The 18,455-nt window shown below is 38.6% G+C and overlaps 1 protein-coding gene across 8 annotated transcripts in view; it reads right to left on the reverse strand.

Moving 5' to 3' along the window:
* SNX29 (sorting nexin 29) overlaps positions 1–18,455 on the reverse strand; it is a 463,946-nt gene that overhangs the window by 198,569 nt on the left and 246,922 nt on the right. For all 8 annotated transcript variants that reach the window (XM_075899351.1, XM_014577718.3, XM_014577716.3 and 5 more), the window contains 2 exons: positions 18,135–18,190; positions 15,696–15,777 (listed from right to left, as the gene is read on the reverse strand). In XM_075899351.1, coding sequence (XP_075755466.1) covers positions 15,696–15,777; positions 18,135–18,190 — 138 coding nt within the window. The remainder of the gene's footprint in view (positions 1–15,695; positions 15,778–18,134; positions 18,191–18,455) is intronic.

Below are 18,455 nucleotides of genomic sequence, written 5' to 3' on the forward strand. Positions count from 1 at the left end.
ATAAGTGTTTTTTCTTTTTTCAAGATTATCACTCTTGTAGCTCTTGTAATTAGATGCAAGGAATTTTTTCCTACTTATACCAAATTTGGTGTGTTACTCAAGAGCTAGAGACTCAGATGAGGATTTTTACTCTTACAAATTTTACTGAGCAGTGGGCCTACCCTGTCCTTGGTCTTCCTCTTGCTTCTAATGTATTTATAGAAAGGTCTTCTTGTTTCCCTTTATTCCTGTAGCTCGTTTGAGCTCATTTTGTGCCTTTGCCTTTCTAATCTTGCCTCTGCATTCCTGTGTTCTTTGCCTATATTCATCCTTTTAATTTGTCCTAGTTTCCATTTTTTATATGACTCCTTTTTTATTTTTAGATCACGCAAGATCTCGTGGTTAAGCCAAGGCGATCTTTTGCCATATTTTCTATCTTTCCTACGCAGTGTATAGCTTGCTTTTGCGCCCTTAATAATGTCCCTTTGAAAAACTGCCAACTCTCCTCAGTCGTTTTTCCCCTCAATCTTGATTCCCATCGGACCTTACCTATCAGCTCTCTGAGCTTACCAAAATCCACCTTCCTGAAATCCATTGTTTCTATTTTGCTGTTCTCACTTCTACCCTTCCTTACAATTGTGAACTCTATGATTTCATGATCTCTTTCACCCAAGCTGCCTTCTACTTTCAAATTCTCAACCAGTTCCTCCCTATTTGTTAAAATCAAATCTAGAACAGCTTCCCCCCAGTAGCTTTTTTAACCTTCTAAAATAAAAAGTTGTCTCCAATGCAGTCCAAGAACTTATTGGATAGTCTGTGCCCTGCTGTGTTATTTTCCCAACATATATCTGGATAGTTGAAGTCCCTCATCACCACCAAATCTTGGGCTTTGGATGATTTTGTTAGTTGTTTAAAAAAAGCCTCATCCACCTCTCCCACCTGTGTAGGTGGTATGTAATAGACTCCTAGCATGACATCACCCTTGTTTTTTTACCCCTTTTAGCCTAACCCAGAGACTCACAACACTTCCGTCTCCTATGTCCATCTCCACCTCAGTCCAAGTGTGTACATTTTTAATATATAAGGCAACACCTCCTTCATTTTTTCCCTGTCTATCCTTCCTGAGCAAGCTGTACCCTTCCACACCAACATTCCAATCATGGGTATTATCCCACCAAGTTTCTGTGATGCCAACAATGTCATAGTTATATTTATTTATTAGCACTTCCAGTTCTTCCTGCTTATTACCCATACTTGTCGCATTTGTATATAGGCATCTAAGATACTGATTTGACCTTGCCTCCCAGTTTTGCCCTGACCCTCCTCTCTCTCTGCCATTATAATCCACGCTCCCTCCCATCTCCCAGATCTCCATGTTCTCCACGTACCAGTGGGTTTTGCTCACCTGTCCCCATTGAACCTAGTTTAAAGCCCTCATCATTAGGTTAGCCAGTCTGTGTCCAAATAGGGTCTTCCCCCTCCTCGAAAGGGGAATGCCATCTCTGCCTAGCAGTCCTTCCTGGAATAACATCCCATGGTCGAGGAAGCCAAAGCCCTCCTGGCGACACCATCTTCGCAGTCAGGCATTCACCTCCAGGATGCACCTGTCTCTGCCCAGGCCCCTACCTTTGACAGGAAGGATCAAAGAGAACACTACCTGTGCTCTAAAGTCCTTCATCCGTACTCCCAGAGCCCTGTAGTCACTCTTGATCCGCTCAGTGTCACACATCGCAGTATTATTTGTGCCCACGTGGATGAGTAGCATGGGGTAGTAGTCAGAGGGCTGGATAATCCTCGACAATGCCTCCATAACATCTCGGACATGGGCTCCGGGCAGGCAGCATACCTCCCGAGATGAAACGTCAGGGCGACAGATGGGCGCCTCTGTTTCCCTCAGAAGAGAGTCTCCGACCACCACTACCCTACGTTTCCTATTCATAGTGGTGGCAGCAGACCTCCCAGCCTTGGGGGTACGAGGCTTCTCCTCCTCTGTTGTAGGGGGCACCCTTAGCCGTCTCCTCCTCCACTAGTGGTGTGCCAGCAATCTTGTGTACTGGGACAGCTACCTCAGCTGCCTCCACATGAACACTGTCCAGGAATAGCTTGTGGATTTGGATGCTCCTCAACCTAGCCACTTCCTCCTGTAGCTCTCCCACCTGCTGCCTGAGAGAGTCCACCAGCAGGCACCTTTCACATTGGATGGTCCTTCCAGCCTGGATATCAATCAGTGGGAATTGCAAGCCACAGTCCTGCAAAAGCACACAAGGATCTGGGTAGAGGCATCCATGCTCAGGAGTGCTATCTGGCTACAGGCGCAGTTGGAGGAAACAGAAGCAGTGCTGGCACAAGTGTTGCAGGTCTTCCTAACCATCGTAGACCTCCCTCTTTCAAACTCCCTCTTAAACTCCCCTGTAAAAGTACAATTAAACACCCCTGGCAACACTTACTAAAATCCTTAGAATTTAGGTCACTTTTGCTTTGGATTAAGGTTAATTAATCACTTCAGATAACTAGCTTGTTCTTCTTTAGTTCTTGAGTGAAATGACCACCTTTTGTACAAAACTTTTCTGATGTTCTCTCTTCTACAACTTGATTTGATTGCTTATTTACTTAAAATAATATTAAAAACTAGCCCAATTTGCAAAAGAGAAGTCATAATTCAGTTTTAACCACTGCAAAATTAAAAAAAAGAAGAAACACACAAATCAGTATCAATCTCTGATATTTTAAAATTTCACACCTTTAAAACAATTAACCAGTTTTAGATGTGTTGGATTTTTTTTCTGTAAATATTCTGAGTATTAGTTTAAAATGTAGAATACACACTTTTAGTATTTTGTGTACATTAAAAAGTCAATATATGAAAGTGGATCACAATGTATGCACACATATTTTCAATGTGTATATCAAAATAGTGCTAACTCCAATAATACAGAAAAAATACAAAGCCCCTCAAGTACAGAATGCAAACACACACAATAGACTGCAACTTCTTCATACCATGTTTTGAGTGCTAGGATTTAAATCATTCTGGACCACTGCAAACTACTGAGTAAATAATGTGCATTTTACAAAGATCCTTTAATAGTTACGTGAACAGCGTGTATGTGTGTTTTTAAAACTACTAAAATGGCACTGGCACTCTGAATTTCAACCCACCATCAGTTCAAGGCTGTTACAAAGCAGAGAAAAAAACAAAAGGTACTCTGAAATACCAGGTCATCAAATTTTTCTCTTAATCAGACATCTTTCAAAGGAATCTGAGCTCCTTAGAGCCTAAATTACCTTCCATAACAGTTGCTTCATTTGTCAAAATACAGGACAGCAATCAACACAGAGAGAAATATAAATTAGAAGAAAATATTGGATAATGTTTATACAATAGTTGAAACAGGATGGGGTATTGACAAAATTTCCATCTCACTTTGAATGTCTGACTTTTAATCAATTATTCGATGTACATATTCTGCAAGATATACTGGGACATTGGTAAAACTTACATTGGGAATTTGGCAATTAATTCTTCATGTACCGTACTGAATATTTTCCCCCAGATGTTATTTTAAACACAGACAAAAAATAGTGGGATTTGTAAGACTCATGCAAAGTTGAAAGTCAGATTACAATATAGGCATTTAGTTCCATGTTTTGTAACATCTTTCCTTCCTTTATATTCATTAAAGTCCTCAGCTTTTAAATGATTAAATTACTTACTGCCATGGAAAATATTTTAGCTATCAATGCAATAATCTACAGCTGCCAAGTAAACTACATGCTATGTATAAATTAGATTTATGCCAACCAATGAACCTATAAAAGGAAAACATTGTATTTTTAGTATTATCACTGACCTTAAACTAAGAAAGACTGTTCTTTTTATATTAAACATTTTCTCAGTTTTCATTTCAAAATTCTTAGAGATAGTATACCTGTGATATATTATGACATTAAATCTCTATGCTGACCATATAAAATGTAGATAACCAATTTCTGCTGATAATGTATTTTATTTTTGAAAAGGAGATATTTAAACAAAAATAATAATGGAAACTATGAAGATGAAATGACATGTCTCATAATACTTTCACTATCAGCCTCTGATGCCATCTAAAACAAAAGAACCCAAAAGATACGAGAAGGAACATTATTACAAATTTCAAAGAACAGGATTAATACTCATTTTCAGGGTTAATACTCAATAACATATCCCAGAGTTATTCGGTTTGATGATTCATTTTCAAACCCCCAGGTTTTTAAAAGGTGTAAGTAAGACAGAGCTGTTTTCATCAAATCCACTCTCCATCTGGGATACTGTTTTCTCGGAAAAATGTGTTTCCAGCCCTGGTTTATTAGGCTCAGTTGTTGTATCTAGGTTAACAAATGTTCAATTTTTTCATACCACACATGACAGGCAGTTATGACACGGAAGTAACTTATAGTATACTATTTATTATTTTATTGTCATTCCCACTTTCAATAGCACCTGAAATACATATACTGTAATTTTTATATAAATGTTTCTGATTCCAGCTTTACCAACTGCATAATTAAATGCAAGGTAACCCATCATATTAGTCACAGCTCCTATTTTCAGTTTCAAGAAGTCTTTGACATCTCCACATAGGCTCAAAGCCCAAATTCAACTACAGAACATCTGCAATGTCCTCCAGCAAATATGAACTGTTCTCCAAAGAGATGTGGTAAGGACAGGATCTGGCGGGGGAGGGTGGGGGGCATCTGCCCCCCCTTTTGCCAGAGCCTTTTTCTGTTGATGGGAAGAGCTCCAGCTTCTAGGAGCTTCCATACTGTCCATCTCTCCCCACCCCCTGTTAAAGTTTTTCCTGCAGCAGAAAAAGGCTCCAGGAGTGGGGAGCTGCCAGAGACTTTCCTTGCTGCCTCCCTCCTGATAGAATTTCTTTCCCCACTGCTGGATATTTTCCTATGGCAAGGTAAGACTCCAGCAGACAGTGGGACACTCCCTGGCTAAAAGCAGCAGCATAGATGGAAGGCCTGGCTAGGGCAAATAGAGAGCCATACAGAGCTTGAACTCAGGTGCATACCTACCCCTTTCAGGACTATCTGTACTCTACTAACCTAAGCTGTGCCTCACCATTAGGGATGTAAAAACCCATTTAACTATTAAAATCCTAGTGGTTATTAATACTGTACAATATACTTGTAACAATATGGTTTTTCTGTAGCCATATTGGAAGGTCTGTAACCATGATGGAAGGTCTAAAGCCTTCTTCTGCAGCCAGATTGAAGAGTAGCAGCCATTAGCTGTAAAGCTTGAAGTCCATACTCACATTCTATCTAAACTGAATTAAAATAGTGTCACAACAGGCTGTTAGAAGGAGATCCTGTCCTAATGGCCCCCACTGTCACCAGATAAAGAAATAGATCTCAAGATGGGTACAGAAAACTTAGATTAACAGCATTTCTTCTGGTAAGAAACTGTTTACCAATAGTTGAGGTGCTGGAATCCTCTTTCTATGAGTCTGGTTCTCACTTTCCTATTGTTGGTCTGGTGATCTCTGTCTGGTTTTTAATTGTTTCTGTCTGCTATATTTTGCTAGGTGTAAATCAACTTGGTGGGGTATGATTGGTTAGGTAATTCTTTTATAGTGTTTTTATGATTGGTTAGTAAAATTATACTAAAATAATTGGTTATGGTCTTGCTAAGCAGGACTCAAGTTTCACTATATAAATTGGGGTCCAGGAAAGAGAAGAAAGAAACAGCAAGAAGGAGGAGGAAAGAAGTATGATTCTAAGTCATGTCCAAAACACAGCCTAAAACCAGAGCTGCCAGAACTCCTTGGCGTGACTGTGACATGCAGCAGCTAAATCCTGAGAGACTGACCTTCCTTGGCCAATAGGAAGTTTGCCAGCCTTGATCAGGATTGGTCAGCATGACCCTCTATGATTAGCATGTGTATTCTGCTTATTTGGTAACTATAATTAAAAAGAGAATAAAATATTCTGTGTATGGCTCTTTCAGTGGCAAAAGATCCTGCAGACACACAGGAAGTTATACTCTGAGCCCTAGGAATTGGGTAAGGGTGGGTGTCCCTAAAGTGTGGAAGGGATAAGGAAATTTGTGCGGGTAACATACTATAAGCTTATATTGTAGAGTTTGCAGCACAGCTGGCTCCCCAGAAGTGGAGCCGACAGCTGGGAGCTGGTGTGCACTGGGAGCTGGCTTATTCTTGATGTTTATTGGCTAACTATTTAAATGGTTACTCTCTTACATCCCTACTCACCATTTGAATCCTACTTAAACCTAAGCTGGGGGGCTACCGAAGTATAGACTCTACATGCCACTGAATGAACTGAGCAATACATATGGAGCTTGAGTGAGCAGATGGCTAATACAGTGCAGATTTAAATCACAGCTGCAGCAAATTAATTGTTCATATAGTCAATTCTGAACTGATGTTCTAATGCAGTGGTTCCCAAACTTTTCAGCATCACACCCCCTGTTTGATTTTTGAGAAACCCTCATGCCCCCCCTCCCAAAAAAATAGCAGCAAAACGTGGGGTGGGATTGACAGGGGAGGAGGGGTGGCTGGGTCGCCTTGTGGCCCCCCCCTGGAATTTCTTCATGCCCCCCCCAGTTTGGGAACCCATGTTCTAATGCTTGTCCACAATGCACCTTCCCTCTAAGGTGCCTTAGCCTCATGTTTCCATGCCAAACATTTTTAGGGAAAACAGTTTTCCAGTGTAACAGAAGATCAATTAATTACTATTAGGAAACAGCTGAACCCACCCTACAATAGCTAAATGTTAGTGATAATCTTTCATTCACTTCTCAAGAGAAATGGAATCCCTTACTATTCTAACAGCAGGGCCGGTATTCTTCAAGGAGATATTCTGTTCTTATTCAAAATAAGAGTTGGTCTGGACTCAAAAGCAAAGGACAAATCCAAAACCTGAAAATATATGATGACCTGATACCAGAAACCATAGATTGAAAACTACCTAAAAATTCTCTCTGCCCGGCCCCCAAGGATACTTGTGTAGCTATCGTAAATAAAAAAAGTTTTAATTTTTAGCAATGGCATGAGTGATTGAACTCTTTTTATTATTTATAACATGAAAATCATCAACCCTAAAGAGACAGAAAATAATTAATAAAAGTAGGGCTGTCAAGTGATTAAAAAGATTAATCATGATTAATCACACGATTAAAAAATTAAGCAATAATAAGAATGCTATCTATTTAAATATTTTTGGATGTGTTCTGCATCTTTTCAACACAGAATACAAAATGAATAGTGCTGATCCCAGGCTCCGCATTGTGCTGCCACTTTGAAACGCCACAGTGGCATTTCAAAGCGGCAGCACCACACACGCAAAACACCTGCGATTAACGCATGTTAATTTTTTTAACTAGTTAATTCTGCTCTGCGTTAATTGCAGGCGTTAACGTGTTTTAATTGACAGCTCTAATAAAAAGCAGGAAAACTCTATCTAGAATAACGAGAAGTCCTGTGGCACCTTATAGACTAACAGATATATTGGAGCATAAGTTTTCATGGGCAAAGATCCACTTCATCAGATGCAATCTGGGAAGAGAGCACCTAAGATAAAGTTTTGTTACGTACATCTTTAAATGCAGGTGTTAGCTGCAGCGAGCCCTCTCTTTGAAATTACTGCAGTGGACACACTTTGCTGGGATGTTCATCTCACCAAAGCGAGAGAAAGTCTGCCTCACTATGGTATAGAATCCTTGCAGAAAGCACATTTTTTTAAATCCAGGATCCTGGCTCCTTAAAGCTGGACCTGACAAGAAGGTCTAAGAACAAGCGAGCTTTGCTCCTGAAGGAGGAAGAGATTGAAATGGGGGTGTAGTAATGTGCTGTGATCTACCTCAGACCCAGAGGGCAGGAAACTCCTTCATATTCAACTGGGTAGAAGTGACCCGGGGCAGCTGACTCTGATTTGGCTGCAGCACCATCTGGACCATGGCGGGCCTCCTTGTTGGCCCAATGCATCAATGCTTCCCTCATCAGGTCAAGAGACCTGTGTGCCATAGGTGACAGGTCATAAGGGCCTAGAGGGACCACCTTCTTGCTGAAGAGAATCAGAGGACATTGACTATCAGGGAGGACTTACTCTGGCTGGAGAGCTGTGACCCCAACACTTCCGTGCTAGTTTTCCCAGATATGAAGTGGCAATCCCAATGGCAGACTAAGGTGGTGTGGCCTCTTTCAGACTCAAGAGGTGGAGGAAAGATCAACATCTCACTACAGGGAGATTAAGTTGAAAGCTGACTATATAGAACTGGACTCCTAACACTCATCATATATTTAATCCCATACAAAAAATCAAAAGGAATAAATCTGCAATCGCCCCCAAATTTTTTATTTAAAAAATTGCATATTTTAAAACCTTAAGCCTCATTATAAATAACTGTAAACAATTAAAAATAAATAACTGTAAACATTTAAAAATCGAATACATAAAAGCACATTGAAAAAGAAACACTAATATGGGATTTTGGAACTGAAAATTAGTAACAATTTTAATTTATTTTAGTTCTTTTCCCACCTATAAACCCCATTTTTGTTTATAAACTAATATCCCAAAGTGGACAGCACGAATTTTAAAACATTCTTTTTAGGTTAAAATGCTTCCTTTTAATACCTTTATATCCAAATATTGGTCAAAAAGCTTAGGGCATAAAATGAAAAACAACAAATAAAACCATCAAAAGGGGCATGGAAGACTCCTTTGACTAGCACTTAGGAGGCACCAGATCCTCAAAAAATTGTAACAACAATAAAGAATGTTTAGTAATAATAATAATGATTATGCATGGTGTTTTAGTAAAATGGTCAAAAAGTATAAAGATGTCAATTTAGAAATCATTTGTAATAAATTCAATTAAAACATATGTGTTTCAAACCAACATAAATAGCATGTAAAAATCAAGGTAGAATTAAGCTAAATTACGGTCAGTGAGTTAATGTGCAGTAAATGTCTAGTAAAAGTGTAGATGCCCTAAAACTGTTGCATATAAATATTAAGTTACTGAATTTATTTGCTATCCAAAAAAGGCTAAGTAGTCTAAAAGAAAGGATCCCAAAATGTTTTCAACTGCTTGAAGTAAAATTAAATTAAAAGTTGGAAGTACTAAATGCTATTAACACAAAGGTAAAAAAATCCTGTCTGCTTCTTATAAACATAACAATACAACAGATTTAAGTTGGTATAATAAATATTTTGATTTTTTTTCTACATTTTCAAATATATGGGTTTCAATTGCAACTCAGAATAAAAGGGTAGAGTACTCACTTTATATTATTTTATTATAAATATTAATACTGTAAATGAAGATAAAATCACCAATCTACTAGTTGAAGCATGAAGCAGCATGTTTAGCATATATAAACAAATGTTTAGCATATATGACATGTAAATACCTTGCAATGGTAGTTACAACAGTGCCATGTGAATGTCTGTTCTCACTTTCAGATGACTTTGTAAATAAGTAGTGGGCAGTATTATCTCCCATGTAAATAAACAAACTTGTTTGTCTTAGCGATTGGCTAAACAAGAAGTAGGACTGAGTGAACTTGTTTGCTCTTAAGTTTAACATTGTTTAGGTTTTGAGTACTGTTATGTAAAAAAAATTACATTTGTAAGATGCATTGTCATAAAGAGGCTGCATCACAGTATTTGTATGAGGTAAATTGAAGAATACTATTTTTTTATCTTTGTTCCAATCTGAAAATATAGAAAAACAACTGAGAGTAGTTATAAGAAATTTAAATATAATTCTATCATTGTTTAGCAGTGCACTTTATGATTAATTTTAATAGCAATTTTTTTGAGTGAATAGGTTGTATTAACTACAACTGACTACAGCCATAGTTATATTCAATTATACAGCATCACAGGATGTACAGGTGAAAAAGAGCAGCAGCTGACATGTAGAATCTGAATGGGGGGGGGAGGAGCTGGAGAGAAGACAGAGACATAGACAGAAAGAAACCAACACAAATCAGTATTTATTTACTGTAACTCAAAAGCCAAATAAATGATCCAAACAGCTAAGTAAATCCACAGCTGGCATTAGCTACTTTACCATTCACCATTAAGTCAAAATTCTCCAAGCCACAACAGAACTTTGCTAAATGTAGTTCTGTGCACCCAAATGAATAGATTCCAAGTGTTGAGAAAGAAACTATCAGTTACTTATTAAAAACATACGCTTTCTTTTCATCTAGCCAGGGAGACGACAATGATTCAGACTTCAAAAGTACTAATGAAGAATGTTATCCTTTCCAGAGCATAGCATAGGTAATTTAAAAAAGCACCTTAAATGTTTAAGGTTTAACTTTAAAAGTGTTTTGATAATACACTCAATCTCCTCTAAATTCCTCTAAAAATATTCTTGTGCCATTTTTCTTTTATTTCTTATCACAGCTGTTCTGTATATTATGTTCTGGCAATTCTGAACACTAGAATTGGCAGCATTATTTGTAAGTATAATTTTCCTACAATGTCATGACTTTGCTATTGGACTTGGGAGCTTTGGATAATATCCAAAAATATGTTTCCTCACATTCCTTTACCTATCACAGTATCTTATCCTTTCAAAGGCAAGGACTGCTTGCAGCTACATTTTCCTCCATCTCCCAAGCAGCGTCCAACAAATTTTACTTGATTTTTATAACAGAAAACAACAAAAAAGTTAAAACAGCAAAGAAGCCCATAATCTGCTTATTGTTCAATTGCCTCATTTTAAAGAAACACCTCAACAAATATCTACCTACCTCTGTAATGACTTGTACCATCCCAGGTCCATAGTTTTATGTTTATGTTCAGGATTGGTGTCCATGGGAAGCCAGCTTTTAAGCTGGCTCCCGATGAGCACTGGATCCCGCAGAACTTCCTGCACCTCCCACCCCTACGCTGCTCTGACAGGGGTTGTTTTGTGGAATGATGGCACAGCCTCTGTCTGTACGGAGCTTGAGCCCCTCACAGACAGGGGCTGCTGACGCAGAGCGGCCTCTGTCTGCAATTGGCTTGGGATTGCTACGGACAGAGGCTGCTCCTTGGGATGACAATGCAGTCTCTGTCTATGGGGAGCTCAGGTCCACTGCAGACAGATGCTGCTGTTGCCCTGCGAAGCTGCCTCTGTATGAGAGGCAGCAGCGCAGGGCAGCAGGCAGGAACCGATATGCGTAGGGAGAATGTTTTTTAACTGGCTCGCCTCATGAATTGGCTCCTGCCAACCACCCCAGACAGCTGCCTCTGTATCAGAATGGAAAGGGGCTCCCCAGGAGTGAAGCTAGGAGCGCACTGGCTGCCACCCCCATGGACCATCAAATAATCATGTAACTTATAAGGATTTCGTGTGGTTACACAAATATTAAATTAACAAATATCTAACAACCCTATTAGAAAGTGGTTTATCTTGATTTTTCTTTGAATCATTTTTTATTCTGTTGCCCATGCTTGCTCTTACGTTCAATCTCTCTCATTGTACTTAAAATTGTCTGATTGTTTTATCCAATCCAGTGTGTTTAAATGGAAGTGTCTCGATAACTCCCTTTAAGTAAGTGGGTTTAACCCACAAAAGCTCATGACCCCATATATTTTGGTTAGACCTAATATATTGGAACTGTCTAGGAAAGCGCTGTGTAGCACTGGAATTGGAATTTTGTAACTAAGAAGTTAGCTGTAATAAATGTATGTTATAGCAAAAGTTTGCATTAAACTTAAATACAAGATGTAGGCCTCAGACAGGCAGCTTTGTTAACTTAGCTCCAGCTTTGTTTGATGTTAGTGTGTTAAAATGAAAGGATGGAATATTGTAATACATAGTGATGTTAGTAGTAGATAGAAAGAAGTTTAATGTTGAAATGTGAATGAGAGAGAGAATGTTTTAGGAGAGATAAGTGTGAAGGCCACTGAATGCTCAAATGGTCAGAGGAGGAGCCGGAGACTAAGAAGCACCAAATAATAATCAACTAAGTGAAAGGACACTGAAGATGCAGACTACCCAGGCAGACTGATGAACCCTGAAGCTAGTGGCAAGCATCCCTTGATAGGGAATCAATCATAACTTTTGTAAGAAGGACAACAACCCCGAGGGGTCGTCAATATATGACTATGAGAACAACTTCTTCCCCCAAAGGGGCATCAGCATATGGATATCAAATACAGGCAGTCCCCGGGTTACATGGATCCGACTTACATCGGATCCCTACTTACAAACGGGCTGAGGCAACCCCGCACTAGCTGCTTCCCCCCAGCAGACCAGGGAGACGCGAAGCTAGCGCCCCCCCCCCCCCCCGCCCTGCAGAACAGGGAGACGCGGAGCGGCTTTTCTCAGCAGACACCTCAGCTTGAGAATAAAGGACTGAGGGAAGTGAGGTGTGGGAGAATAAAACTGAGCTCTGGAGAAATGTTTGGCTAGAGTTTCCCCTACAATATGTACCAGTTCCGACTTACATACAAATTCAACTTAAGAACAAACCTACAGTCCCTATCTTGTACGTAACCCAGGGACTGCCTGTATATCAAATGACTGTAAGAACAACTTCTTCCTGATAAGCACATGTTGTAGGAAGACTGATTTTGATGCTGAATGGCTGATTAATTCCTTATGAGGCAAAATGCACAGACTTGCATAGAAGAAAAAAATCCTATAAAAGATGGGCCGTCTTGTATGGTTCTTCAGCTTCCGTCCTGATAAGATCAAGACCAAGAGGCGCATCAGTCCGGACTGACACGAACCTGGCTCCCTCCTTCACACCTGACCTATCTGGCCAATAAGTTGGGTCGAGCAACAGACTGGTAACTATTCCATCAGAAGGATGTGTGTATGTGTATGTAAATGCATATGCTACTTTGTTATATTATCAGTAAATGAGGCATGTTGCCTTATCCCCCAAAAAAGATCCCGTGTACTTCTTTTAAGCATAACAGCTTGACAGTACAACATATACATTTCTGGAGAAATCTGGGATTATATATATTTTGGGGTCACCTTGCAGTATAACCAAGTTAGGCAAGAGCCAGGATGAGACTTGGAGGCTGCAGTTATACAAACACGCCTAGGAGTAGCCTGCATGCTGGAAAGCAGTTTGTGAGCAGTTTAGTTTGAGAGCTGTAATAAGGCATTGCTACGTATCATAGGTTACCCAATAGGGGAGACACAACCTCCCACTGGTCTGGACTACACCTCACTATGTCACAGTAATTTTCTTATTAAGCCAGATGAGGAGAAAAAGCCTAATAAAATGCAAAACACAGGCTACATGCACCTGCCATTCATAAAGAAAAGGAAAGATAATCTCAACAGTTACAGTAGTTATTAATTAGAATATTTCTACTGAATATTTCACTATAGAGAATGCGTATATATTCAAATACTGTAATCCTCTAAAAGTTATTTATGTGTGATTGCTATTTTATCTTCTCCAAGATTTACCTACTGAATAACAAGATTTCTGATTCACAAAAGGGAGAGGGGGGGATTTGTTCTGCTGTATGGAAATCTATTCCCTATAGGCAACAAACCCAATGCTGTCAGAAGCAGTCCTCAGACACAAAGAAAGAAGATGGAACAATTTCTGGGGTTCTCTTAAGAAACTATAAAATAAGAAAAACTATAGCTTGCTCAAATGCTGAAATTAATTATACGCAGTGGGACAGAGAAAAGAATAACATTCAAGGTAATGTCTTCAGGAAGAGATCATAAACATTTTTAGAGAGATTCAAAAATAATGCTTTACAGCAGCGCTGACTGTTATAAGTCATTTCTCAACATCAGTAATCCTACTGCCAAAGCTGAAAGAATGGGAAATGTACTTAAGTTTTTAAAAATATTTGGTACTCAGTAGGCACGTGCTTACCATCAATCTGGACTGCAAGGATAGCACTCAGGCTCAATGATGTCCAATGGGAAGGACATTCAAGGGACTTTATGTTGGCAGGAATACTACAAAACTCATCTCACATATTACCACTTACTTTCCTGAGTCTGTCTCATTTAGTCTATAGCGTACAGAGACAGAATTCCTCTTTGAGTGCTGTCTATCCAGCTTGAATCTCATCCTTTGAAGAGAATCTGTATGAATTCAAATGTTTAACTGCTTCTACTAGATGAACATGAAATATCATATCTTTCACTGGGTCTTCTCTACCAAAAATAGTCATTCCTGTTAATAGGTTTTAGGGGTTTTTTTGAGAAACATCTGCTGTTGCACAGTTCTTCCTACTGTTCCATATCTGCCTCTCCTGAAAAAACTTCCTGGTGGTTCAATTACTAAATACTCATTTAATAAAATATCTCTAATATTCTCTTTGAAACAAGCAGTAAAAAGTAAAAGTGTAACACTGTGGGTTTTACAGATACTGGATATAAGAAAAGTACAGGGTGCATATAAAACCTGCAGATATCATAGGATAACTAAGTTTAACTGTTCACAGGAAATTAATGTTTGAATGCAATATTGGAAAGCTCACAGACTAAAAGCCCAGGATAAAATTTTCTTAAGTGCTTAAATGACCTTGGAAACCTAAGTCCCATCTTTAGAAATGGTTCAGCCACTTAGATGTTTATGTCCTATTGACTTTCAATGAGACACAAGTACCTAAGTTACTTATGACAATGGGACTTGAGCATATTTGGAAATCTTTCCCTAAGAATATATATGTGCTCCTTTAAGAAGGAAAACCCAGAAAACATCTTAAGACACTGGAACCTTGGAAAGAATTGGGAAGTAATAATGAGACAAGAGTTCCATTTCTATGAAGAACAGGTTTACACAATGCAAAACATCACCATAATAGTAATACCTGTTCCACAAAACTCAGAAGAATCCACAAGACACAACAATTGTGAACATCACTTGAACTAAATTTACATAGAAATAGCAAAGATATATCATTTTAATTCAGTAATATGGTTTGGTGTCTTTTCGTTTTAGTTCAAACTGCTCTCTCTGTACTCTTCTGAGAAATCCTGATCCATTTTAACTAGAAATCTCAATAAAAGTAAACAAATTTAAAACTAAAGAGGGAAAGTGGTTAGACTCTGACTGCAGAATTAAAACAAATATTTGAACATATGCAAAAAAGGCTTAGTTGCTATACCTTTCTACCTGAGTCTAATACCTTAACTCTGCTGATAACACTCTCATACTGGAATTATCAAATAGTAGAAGTTTTGCATGAGAGTTTTATTTAATAACCAAAACGGACAGTTAAATACTTTTACTTTTACTGTGCCAAAAACATTTTTGTGGTAAGTGCTGAACAGAAGTCATTTCTGTCCCCTCCTGGTGCCTATAAAGATAAAAGTTAAGAATCTCTGACACAATTTACAAAGATGAGAGATGGCCCTGGTTTTCTGGTTACTGATCCTTCCAATAGTTAAGTCAACATGTTTGTGTATTTGTAAGAGAAAGAGTTGTTGTTGAACACTGAATTGTCTGTCTACAGTCACTACACCACTATTTTACTGAGTTATTAAGATCCTAACCTGTAAGTACATACAAGTGTAACTCTGCTTAAGTAGCTTCAGTGAGCTACTCACAAAAGTACAGGTATAACCAATGTAGACAAGTGTTCAAAGTCTGACCCCTTAGTTTATGATTCATATTAAAATACAGAGAATATTTTTGAAGTTCGTCATTCAATCGTTTCACTTAAGGAATCCCCTTGCAAATATAATTACTTAAAGACACATTACTTACCTGGTAAACATGGAATGCATTAGCAGCTTTTCCACGGAGAAAGACTGAAGGAATCCAAACATTTATAAGGGCACGATTTGATCTGTGTAAAGGAAGAGAGAAGTTTAAAATAGGGATTATCTTTAAATATTAAAATAAAGCCACAAAGTGTCTGCCTCCAATGCTTGCAAAATGTCCAAAGTGAGCAACTTAACCAAAACTTTGTGAATACTTGGAAACTCATAATTTTGCCTGAATATTTTGTGCTTATTATACCTAAAAGTAACAGTATGTAAGCTACCATTAGGAAAGGGATAGAAAATAAAATAGGAACTATCAAATGTCTCTACATAAATATTTAGTGGGCTCACATGTTGAATACTGTGAGCAGTTCTGATCCATCTAAAACAAGATATATTAGAATTAGAAAAAGTACAGAGAAGACCAACAAAAATGGTTTCAATATGGAACAACTTCTATATGATGAAAGATAAACACTGGGGCTACGTCTAGACTGGCATGATTTTCCGCAAATGCTTTTAAAAAATCTGAGCTGTCTACACTGGCCCTTTTGCGCAAAAGGACTTTTGCCTGATCGGGAGCAGCACAGTATTTCCACAAAAAGAACTGATTTCTTACAGTAGGAAGTCAATGCTTTTGCGGAAATTCAAACGGCCAGTGTAGACAGCTGGCAAGTTTTTCCGGAAAAGCGGCTGATTTTCCGGAAAAAACGGCCAGTCTACACACAACCTGGGGCTATATCTACACTGGCGCGATCTTGCGCCAGAAGTATGCAAATGAGGCTAAGCATGGAATATCGTTGAGCCTCATTTGCATATCTAATGAGCCACCATTTTGTGGAAGAGGCTCTTGCGCCAGAAGGAGCTGTCTACACTGCCCCTTCTTGCGCAAGAAAACCCCTCTTGCGCAATGCCATTACGCTGATTATTTTCAGGAATAATGACATTGTGCAAGAGGGTTTTTGTTGCGCAAGAAGGGACAGTGTATACGCTCCTTCTCGCGCAAGAGCCTCTTTCGCAAAAATGGCGGCTCATTAGATATGCAAATGAGGCTCGATGATATTCCATGCTTAGCCTCATTTGCAAGATTGCGCCAGTGTAGACATAGCCTGAGACTATTCCATGCCCCTGCATCGAGTGCCAGCTCTGTAGTTCCCAATGGCTGAAAACAACAGCCAATTGGAGCTTCGGGAGCAGTGCTTGGAGCAATCTGACCATGTCTCCACCTGAGACTTAAAGGAGGCACATATCACCACTTTTAGGGAGTCCCCAAAGCAAACACTGTTTAGAACCCTCTCCCCTTCCATGCCCTAACCCCCAACCCTAAGCACCCTTCCACAAACAAACTCCTACCACTACTGAGAGGAAGGGTCACAGTGGCCTGACGCTGCCCAGCAGCGGCCAGTATGGCTCACCAAGGGACTTCTTGGCCCAGCTACACATGCACCTGCAGATATCATGGAGGTCCCAGAAAGTCATAGAATCTGAGACTTCTGTGACCTCTATGAAAAACTCCCAGCCTTAGTCATGGGCCACTGCTGGAAGAGAGGATACTGGACTAGATGGACCATTGGTCTCACCCAGCATGGAGATTTTTATTCTTAAGAGTATGATTACTTGCAAGTCTTTTCTCAGATCAGTATTACTTCAAAAACAATATGTGGAGCCAAAACGTATTTTAAACGGTTTTGTATTTTCAGAAAACAATAGAATTTCAATCATGAGAAAAATAGGGCCTTCTAAACACTATCATTTTAGTTCTAAATTCTTTAAGATACATAAGATCTCTTTTGCAGCTAGTAAGGAGCTTCACAGCACTTCAGTCTTCTCCTCTGAAAAAGGATCAGCTAGATATATGGATTTTAGGCTTACAAAGATTAAACCCCCAGAAAATCACACACAAAAATAATTCAGGACAAAATGTGGAATTTTTAGTATAATTATATATGTTCCAGATTTTTTTACAAACTTTGCATTAAAAAAAATGGTACACCAATGTTCATCTTCTCCAGCAGCGAATAAATAATTACAAGAGAGCACTGCAAAATAAAAGCAAAAGAAAGAAATAATTTTCTATTATGTGATTAACCCTTCCAGGAATTCCCACTACGATTTAGGTGGTCACAACTGCTGCTGAACTATTAGCAGACTATAAAATCCAACTGAAAACTGAGTCAAGCTACCAAAGGATGTTCAGATGCAGCATAAAACTGATTTTTTTCTGTCCCAAGATTTTAATAAATAAATAAATAAACAAACAAACAGGACAAAGATTCTGAAAGACAGCTGCATTATTTCCAAAACAGAATATCCCAACTGGTGATTCACTTATTGGAAAAAAATTTAAGGAAAGCAATATATTAGATTTGATTATTTTTCTCCACTCCCACATACCTAGTATAGAGACAAAATTTCACATCAGCATTTACTGCAAACTTACATTTCAAAATCCGACAAACTCTGGTCTTCAGATGTCTGACTCAAATCTCCAGGGACCTGATATTAACAACAGCAAAAAAAAAAAAAATCATGATTATTATTGTTCCTATAATGAAGGTAGAATGAGATATGGAAATGACTGTTCAACATTTAGCCTTTAGAATGCAGATGAAAAAGAAAAAAAAACTGTGTTAAAATATTATAAACATGAGACTCTTGTGAGTTCTCAGTTAACTTTAACAACCCCATTACTAATTCCAAATCATATAAAAGCATGCATTTCTAAAATAAAGAATTAATTAGAATTTAATATATGTGATGC

Source organism: Pelodiscus sinensis, chromosome 16, assembly GCF_049634645.1.
Source record: "Pelodiscus sinensis isolate JC-2024 chromosome 16, ASM4963464v1, whole genome shotgun sequence".
Taxonomy (NCBI): domain Eukaryota; kingdom Metazoa; phylum Chordata; order Testudines; family Trionychidae; genus Pelodiscus; species Pelodiscus sinensis.